At 45.3% G+C, this 9,809-nt stretch overlaps 1 protein-coding gene across 1 annotated transcript; it reads left to right on the forward strand.

The window, feature by feature from the left end:
• The first annotated feature begins 306 nt into the window (after positions 1-306).
• On the forward strand, positions 307-1,440 carry LOC138369215 (uncharacterized). The gene has a single exon (XM_069332156.1). The coding sequence runs from the start codon at positions 307-309 to the stop codon at positions 1,438-1,440; it is 1,134 nt and encodes a 377-aa protein (XP_069188257.1).
• The last annotated feature ends 8,369 nt before the right edge of the window (positions 1,441-9,809 follow it).

Here is a 9,809-nt window from a genome sequence, read left to right on the forward strand (position 1 = left end):
CTCCCCACCCCCCACCCCCCCACCCCCCCAAGGGTGGGTATTTGAGGGTTTCAGAGCGGGCGAAGGGAAAATAGGGCCAGAGACTCAAACTGTTGAAATGTTGATCCTTCTACAAAGTACAAATCTACAGATTGTACGTAACATACAGGACATCACACCTTACTAAAAGTTACAGATTAAGTTGAAAGTAAAGATAAATATTTATCTCTTTATCTGTACATATGTGACTTTTTCTTGTTTGTTATTGACAGAGTTTGGAGCTTATCGTGAAGATGGTATGATGATTTATATATTGAATATGAATTCATGTCCATCTTCATCAATGGAGAAGAAAGGCCTCAATATGTTATTTGTTGCAAACCTTCCTCAAACAAGCTTCCTCAAACAAGCTTCCTCAAACAAGCTTCCTCAAACAAGCTTCCTCAAACAAACTTCCTCAAACAAGCTTCCTCAAACAAGCTTCCTCAAACAAGCTTCCTCAAACAAGCATCCTCAAACAAGCTTCCTCAAACAAGCTTCCTCAAACAAGCTTCCTCAAACAAGCTTCCTCAAACAAGCATCCTCAAACAAGCTTCCTCAAACAAGCTTCCTCAAACAAGCATCCTCAAACAAGCTTCCTCAAACAAGCTTCCTCAAACAAGCATCCTCAAACAAGCTTCCTCAAACAAGCTTCCTCAAACAAGCTTCCTCAAACAAGCTTCCTCAAACAAGCATCCTCAAACAAGCTTCCTCAAACAAGCTTCCTCAAACAAGCATCCTCAAACAAGCTTCCTCAAACAAGCTTCCTCAAACAAGCATCCTCAAACAAGCTTCCTCAAACAAGCTTCCTCAAACAAGCTTCCTCAAACAAGCTTCCTCAAACAAGCATCCTCAAACAAGCTTCCTCAAACAAGCATCCTCAAACAAGCTTCCTCAAACAAGCTTCCTCAAACAAGCTTCCTCAAACAAGCTTCCTCAAACAAGCATCCTCAAACAAGCTTCCTCAAACAAGCATCCTCAAACAAGCTTCCTCAAACAAGCTTCCTCAAACAAGCTTCCTCAAACAAGAAAGCAACGAAGTTGAAGGAACATTTGGTAAATGTTCCTCTCCACCACAAGGACAAGGACAGAGCATTTTCAAGGGTCCTGGGAATGCTCTCAAACAAAATGAGGCTGGATTTAACAGGAACATTACAGGACATGAACCACTCTGTTACTGAAGCTTATTATGCCGTAGCTGTGGAGATAGCAAAGCAGAAAGACCCACGTACACGAAGAAATTTCAAGCTCAGAATGGTGGATATTGTGTTGGGAAATGGACTGGAGAAAAAAACTTGCTGGAATGTTACATCAAACAGTATTGATCAAAGGAGAATCAATGACATCCCAATTGACATCAAGGATCAAGTTGTGCAAGAGGTCACATTTACACCATTTGGTTTCTTTTCAAATTTTGAGTAAACAACTGATGTGGCAATGAGTTCCCTGGTGCTAGTCTTTGGAAAATATATCCAATCAGGTTCATTTTAAAAAGAAGTTTCGATTTTGAGCTCATAAAACTACTGCCAACGTCTCATATTTTTGGAAAGGTTTCATCTTTCTTTGATTCAGATAATCTTTTGTAGGATAATGTCTGGATGCTGTGCTGATGGAGCGAAGCACCAGCTGTGTTGGGGAACACACTCTGGATTTCAAGTTTAGTGTGAAAAAAGTGATCAGCAAACGTGAAAGGTAATCACTGTATGACCGATCGTCAGACACTGGCCTCAAAAACACTTGCAGCTCCACTACGAAATGTTTCCGATCAAACAATTCATATTGTGAATATTGTCAAAGGGGAAGCTCTCAACTCACGAGTTTTCAAGCCGTTATGTATTGACATGGATGGAGGCCGTCATTTGTTCTTTTCCACGTATCTTCGATGGCTTCCAAGAGGAAATGTAACTGAGTAGGTATTTGAGCTTAGAAATGAGATCAGCATATTTTTTTGTTTAAAGTTCAAGGTAAGATGGAATTTTTGCCTGATTGTATGATGATGAATGTATCATGCGCCTTGCCTATTTGGTTGACATTTTTGAGTTGCTGAATAAACTGAATCTTCAGATGCAAGGAAAGTGTGCGGGCCTCTTAATTAAAATTCATTGATTCATTGTAAGCTTTCATGAGTAATCTGGAAATTGGAAGAGAACGGTCAAGATAAAAAAAAAGTTGCAATATGTGAGAAAGAGTCACCGGTTCCTGTTGGTGGTGGTGGTGAGCAGTACTTCTAGAATTTGGCAAAAATTATATTTTTACAGCATTTGACAGTATTGGAAAATTAATTCAGCAGATATTTTCCTGTAATGAGGAGCTGGATTTAGTGCGAGACCCACTTAAACTGTAAATTGAAAAGTTCCTGATGATTGTCAAGATACATTTCTGGAGCTGAAGAGAAGACTAATTCTGGAGCAAGAGAGAGAGCTAGATACGTTCCATGTGAAATCAGTCATGGAATATTATCCCCTAATATGCGTCATTCCTACCCAAGAGTGGCAGAAAGTGCCATCCATGCAGGGCTTCCATTTATGTCGACATATCTTTGTGAGAGTCAGGCTTTTCAACTTTGTTGCAAGTGAAAACGATGCAACGAGTAGGTTGAAAGTTTAAAATTACTTGCGTTGTGCACTTTCAAACACTCGTCTGCATATCCAAGAATTGGCGAAGGGATATATATCACAGGCTTCTCATTGGCTGTAATCTTCATCTACATAAAGTAAATTAAAAAACCCCGGTATTCTGTTGAACTTGTTTGCTTATTGAAGTGTGCTTCTGTTTAGTCTTTTAAGTATGCAGACGATGAGTCGCAATAACGTGATTGAATATATACACAGGCTACCTGTCCCCGACAACAAGAATTAATGTTTTTATCAGGGGGCGTATTAACGTGTGTGTGTGTATTCACCTAGTTGTGCTTGCGAGGGTTGAGCTCTGGCTCTTTAATCCCGCCTCTATTCCAGGAACCTATACATCAGTCAACTGATGTACAGGTGCCTGAGCCTATTGGACTCTATCATATCTACACTTGAAACTGTGTATGGAGTCAGCCTCCACCACATCACCTAATGCATTGCATTTGTCAACTACTCTGACACTAAAATAGTTCTTTCTAATACCTCTGTGGCTCATTTGGGTACTCAGTTTCCACCTGTGTCCCCTAGTGAGTGTGTCCCTTGTGTTAAATAGCCTGTCTTTATCTACCTAACAATTCCTTTGAGAATCGTGTATGTGGTGATCATGTCCCTCTAACTCTTCTGTCTTCCAGCTACGTGAGGTTTAATTCCCGTAGTCTCTCCTCGTAGCTCATACCTCTCAATTCGGGTACTAGTCTGGTGGCAAACCTTTGAACCTTTTCCAGTTTAGTCTTATGCTTGAGTAGATATGAACTCCATGCTGGAGCTGCATACTCCAGGATTGGTGTGACATATGTGGTATACGAAGTTCTGAATGATTCCTTACACAAGTTTCTAAAGGCCGTTCTTATGCTGGCCAACCTGGCATATGCCGCTGATGTTATCCTCTTGATATGGGCTTCAGGGGAACAGGTCTGGCGTAATATCAATCCCCAAGTCTTTTTCTCTCTGACTCTTGAAAAATTTCATCTCCCAAATGATACCCTGTATGTGCCTCCTGCCCCCTACATCTATCTCCATTACATTACATTTGCTATGGTTAAACTCTAACAACCATTTGTTCAACCATTCTTTCAGTTTGTCCAGGTCTTCTTGAAGCCTCAATCAGTCATCCTCTCTCATAATTTTGGCATCGTCAGAAAACATTGAGAGGAATGAGTCTATACCCTCTGGGAGATCATTTACGTATATAAGAAACAAGATAGGTCCGAGTACAGAGCCCTGTGGGACTCCACTGGTGACTTCACACAAATCGGGGGTATCCCCTATCACTGTAACTCTCTGCTTCCTATTGCTTAGGTACTCCCTTATCCACTGGAGAACCTTACCAGTTACTTCTGCCTGTCTCTCCAGCTTATGTACCAGCCTCTTATGGGGTACTGTGTCAAAGGCTTTCCGACAATCGAAGAAAATGCAGTCCGCCCAGCTTTCTCTTTCTTGCTTAATCTTTGTCACCTGGTCGTAGAATTCTATTAAGCCTGTAAGGCACAATTTACACTCCCTGAACCCATGTTGGCGATTTGTCACGAAGTCCCTTCTCTCCAGATGTGTACTAGGTTTTTCTCACAATCTTCTCCATCACCTTGCATGGTATACAAGTTAAGGACACTGGCCTGTAGTTCATTGCCTCTTGTCTGTCATCCTTTTTTGTATATTGGGACTACATTCGCCGTCTTCCATATTTCTGGTAGGTCTCCCGTCTTCAGTGACTTACTATACACTATAGAGAGTGGCAAGCAAAGTGCTTCTGCATACTCTTTCAATACCCATGGTGAGATTCCGTCCGGACAAGCAGCCTTACTCACGTCCAAATCGAACAAGTGTCTCTTGACCTCATCTCTTGTAATTTTGAACCCTTCCAAGACTGTCTGGTTTACTGCCACCTCGCCTAGCGCAGTGACTTCACCTCGTTCTATTGTGAAGACCTCCTGGAACCTCGTGTGTGTGTGTGTGTGTGTGTGTGTGTGTGTGTGTGTGTGTGTGTGTGTGTGTGTGTGTGTGTGTGTATGTGTGTGTGTGTGTGTGTGTGTGTGTGTGTGTGTGTGTGTGTGTGTGTGTGTGTGTGTGTGTGTGTGTGTGTGTGTGTGTACGAAATACACATGTCCGCACTCAGGTGTTCCCACTCAGTGCTCCTGTAACTAGCGAGATGTAGAGTATGTCCATCTTTATTACCAAGGCTACAAACTAGAGTGGGATCAGAGTTTACTAAACGAATGTGATCCTTCTGGAAAAAGACGTAAGGGGTCTCTTAACTCACGTGTATGCCTGTACCCACCTAGAGTTGTTTGTAGGATCGTGCGCTAGCTCTATAGCCCTGGCTTTCCACCTGCTGGTTAGTTAATATGACATGCAATTCTCCGGTTTCTCGTCATATTTCCCTTTGAGGCTGCGTATTGAGGTCACTTCATCTGTCTCCTCCCGTAGACATGACACTTGCTGGCAACTCCTATGACAGTGAAGTGTTTCCTGACGTATCTTCTGTTCATCTGCGTCTCCACCTTCCACCCGGGCTTCCTAGTCCTTGTGTTTCTCACTGTGAGCAGCCCCTCCGTGTCCACTCGCGCAGTTCCCCTCAATTTCAAATATGTTGTTATCATATCTTGGCTCTTTCTTCTTTCCTCCAACGTTGAGAGGTTTTCTCTCAGCCTCTCGGTGTAAATGACTCTTATTTTTGTTGCCTCTAATTGTGGGGACTAATCTTGTTACTTATTTGTTTTTTTCTGAGTCTTCTCTTTCTTTATTGTGCCTTTTTAGGTTGAGACTCCATGCTTGGGTTGAACATTTTATAGTTTGTATATAATGTTCTGGAGGGCTTTTTATCTAGGCACCTGAATGCTACTCGGAGATTTGTCTACTTCGTCAGGTTATGAATTGTGTTAACCCACATCTTTCACTTTTTTTCTGTTTACGATAATTGTCTCCCTTCTGTGCTACACTTCCTCTGTCTTAACTCTGGCATCAATATCCTCACTAGGAGCCCGGGTACCCGGCGGTACCCGGGATAGTATGTCTCTCTCTCCCCTCAACCCCCCATTCTACCCATCTTCTTTCCCTTTTCCCACGTCCCCCCCACTTCCCTACCTTCTACCTTTCCCCCAAGCACAAATATCATTATAATTATGATACCTGAGAGGATTCGAACCCAAGCCACCACAAGTCTCCCCTCTTCATCTCATCTCATTATTCCTACGTCGTCCCCTTCTCCTTGGTCCTCCACCTTGTCCCTCCCCTCTCCCCGTTTTCTCATAAAATTATGTAAAGAAGCACTGAAACAAATGTATGGATCTCTCCCAGAATATTTTTTTTTATTAAGAAATGAGGTACATCTGCATTAGTGCAGCTACCCTAGACTATATGAAGTGGAGTACAGTGTGTCAAAAAAGCTAATTAGGTGATGCTAAGAAATCCCCATCACACAGGATGGTTAGTCATACAGAGGCATGTGATAAGCGGTCTGCACTGGCAGACTCCGGATGCATTTTGAGGATATCATCAACACAAGATTGAATAAGGCAGCAGTGGTAATATACTATTACGAAGAACTAACAACTCTATGGGAAATGTGTCAATTATTTCACTCTTCACTCCATGAAAATTGCATAAGGGGTCTCTTATAAATGCGAATATTTCTTGAGGAATTGAGTTTACACTGACCTCAACAAGCCTACGTTTGTCCAGTGCCATACACCATTCTCCCTGCAAAGTTGGGCGAGCCTTGCACCAAGCGTCTGGCCGCCAATATTTGGACAGTTCAACATATAGACAAAGAATTAGATATTTTGTCTTGCAGATATAGATTACTTTGCAGTTGCCTGGATTATAGTTTTGCAACCATTTTTTCTGCAGTGTTGAAATGGTGAATTTAGAATTCTCCCAAAAACTCCTAAACAAACCAGGAATATTAGTAACAATAACAATAACATTTGACAACAGGGATAAAATCTGTATTATCTAAACCAATCCATCACATGTGCATCACAACATCATCAAAGTTGACAATATATTAACCTCCCACTTTAATTACTTACCGTCAGTGATGTGTCACCTGTGATGAACAAAGTTTATCACCTCGGCATAAACCGGTCAACACATATTAATGTCAGAATATGTATCATGTGTGCAGGTGGTGGGCACAAACACTCGGGTGGTGAGGGCTCCTCAATTCGATGCCTGCCTCGCCAGAGACAATCTCAAACTCTGAGTGGCAAATTAAAACGTCTTGTAATTTCTTACCGTGTGCAAGTGCAAATTTCCACACCCGTTCATAAAGGGGATTTAAGTACCCCGAGCACTGAGACGATAAAACATCTCTCGTCCCAAGGTGAGGGAGCATATGCAGCATATACTGATACAGCATCTCTAGTACTCCTGGCATGGGAGGATTAGACCTTCTGGTCACCACTTGACATAGCTGCAGTTATTTTTTCCATAGTGACTTAGTTCAGTTGGTCGATGCTTCCGGACATCATGAAAAGCAACTATAACTCCTAACATATGATGGGGGAAGGCGTGGAGGTGAGTAACCTGTGATCCCCACTCATTAGTGAATCGGCTCTGAGGAGGAATTACCGGCGGCACTTAAACAAGCCAGAATGGAACTGCTTACGTTATACTATAATGTTGCATGTTATACCGAACTACCATTAAGCAGAGTCCTGTTTTCCCTTTTACGTTACGTTATTAAGTGTGGCCTTAGGTTCAGTACCGTAGTGTCGTCCCAACACTGTCGAAACTGCGTCGCGTGGTTGACTAACAGTTGCACAAAAGCTGTCCACTATAAGTCAGCAGCATAGAAGGATAGAAATTCCCACGATCTTCTGACTCGGGTGTTGTATTTCCGAACACAAGTGCATAACCGCCGAGAACCATTCAGGACCGACAGCTGGTAATCATGTCTATCATAAATATTAATAAACCTATCAACCTAATCTTGAGAAAAATAACACAAAAATACTTAGCGAAAATATCCCGAACAAACGGCCGTGCTTCACATTAACAGGTCCGTTGTGGTTGATTTTGCACTTGTGGAGAATTATCTAAGTCCATTCTTTTTAAGCGGCTCAGCTACCGTCTTCCTCCTTTATAATAAAATCTGCCGTTAGCTTACCGTAGACTTTACCATTTCTTTCCATTACGAAAATGAGGATGTGTGGAGGACTACTGGACCCGCGGAGGACTACTGGACCCGTGGAGGACTACTGGACCCGTGGAGGACTACTGGACCCGTGGAGGACTACTGGACCCGTGGAGGACTACTGGACCCGTGGAGGACTACTGGACCCGTGGAGGACTACTGGACCCGTGGAGGACTACTGGACCCGTGGAGGACTACTGGACCCGTGGAGGACTACTGGACCCGTGGAGGACTACTGGACCCGTGGAGGACTACTGGACCCGTGGAGGACTACTGGACCCGTGGAGGACTACTGGACCCGTGGAGGGCTACTGGACCCGTGGAGGACTACTGGACCCGTGGAGGACTACTGGACCCGTGGAGGACTACTGGACCCGTGGAGGACTACTGGACCCGTGGAGGACTACTGGACCCGTGGAGGGCTACTGGACCCGTGGAGGACTACTGGACCCGTGGAGGACTACTGGACCCGTGGAGGACTACCTGGACCCGTGGAGGACTACTGGACCCGTGGAGGACTACCTGGACCCGTGGAGGACTACTGGACCCGTGGAGGACTACTGGACCCGTGGAGGACTACCTGGACCCGTGGAGGACTACTGGACCCGTGGAGGACTACTGGACCCGTGGAGGACTACCTGGACCCGTGGAGGACTACTGGACCCGTGGAGGACTACTGGACCCGTGGAGGGCTACTGGACCCGTGGAGGACTACTGGACCCGTGGAGGACTACTGGACCCGTGGAGGACTACTGGACCCGTGGAGGGCTACTGGACCCGTGGAGGACTACTGGACCCGTGGAGGACTACTGGACCCGTGGAGGACTACTGGACCCGTGGAGGACTACTGGACCCGTGGAGGACTACTGGACCCGTGGAGGACTACTGGACCCGTGGAGGACTACTGGACCCGTGGAGGGCTACTGGACCCGTGGAGGACTACTGGACCCGTGGAGGACTACTGGACCCGTGGAGGACTACTGGACCCGTGGAGGGCTACTGGACCCGTGGAGGACTACTGGACCCGTGGAGGACTACTGGACCCGTGGAGGACTACTGGACCCGTGGAGGACTACTGGACCCGTGGAGGACTACTGGACCCGTGGAGGACTACTGGACCCGTGGAGGACTACTGGACCCGTGGAGGACTACTGGACCCGTGGAGGACTACCTGGACCCGTGTTGATGGACGTATCAGCTTGCAAGACTAAACTCACAAGTCAACAATGAATCCCTTGTTCCTCTTAGGCATTAATATCACTGCATTTTACACTGAAGTACATTTTTGGAAGTAAAAGTCATGACCACGGGGAAATGAACGAGGGATGGAAGAGAGATGTAAATAATGACAAACAAAAGGGAATGAGATAATACGCCAGCGATACCGTGGGGTATAATACTCGGCAGAAATTCAGCAACTGAAATGGCAGACGGCTTTATCCAGCAACTTTTGAAAGCAGTTGACAAATTTGAACTTGTCGGAAGAGAAGACAGTGAATAATAATGGATAAGTTTGCTGTATTTTACTAATGGATAAGAGTGATCCATACACCACAACCCTATGCTTCTGCATCACCATGCGGTCCCACCCTACCCTACCCTAGCAGCCTACCTTACCCTAGCAGCCTACCCTACCCTAGCAGCCTACCTTACCCTAGCAGCCTACCTTACCCTAGCAGCCTACCTTACCCTAGCAGCCTACCCTACCCTAGCAGCCTACCTTACCCTAGCAGCCTACCCTACCCTAGCAGCCTACCTTACCCTATCAGCCTACCTTACCCTAGCCGCCTACCTTACCCTAGCAGCCTACCCTACCCTAGCAGCCTACCTTACCTTAGCAGCCTACCTTACCCTAGCCGCCTACCTTACCCTAGCAGCCTACCTTACCCTAGCAGCCTACCTTACCCTAGCAGCCTACCTTACCCTAGCAGCCTACCTTACCCTAGCAGCCTACCTTACCCTAGCCGCCTACCTTACCCTAGCAGCCTACCTTACCCTAGCAGCCTACCTTACCCTAGCAGCCTAAC

Source organism: Procambarus clarkii, chromosome 27 (assembly GCF_040958095.1).
Source record: "Procambarus clarkii isolate CNS0578487 chromosome 27, FALCON_Pclarkii_2.0, whole genome shotgun sequence".
In the NCBI taxonomy this organism is placed as follows: domain Eukaryota; kingdom Metazoa; phylum Arthropoda; class Malacostraca; order Decapoda; family Cambaridae; genus Procambarus; species Procambarus clarkii.

Bases quoted from the DNA above. Each gene is read 5' to 3' on its own strand.
- LOC138369215 (XM_069332156.1), top strand. From the start codon at position 307: ATGTCCATCTTCATCAATGGAGAAGAAAGGCCTCAATATGTTATTTGT.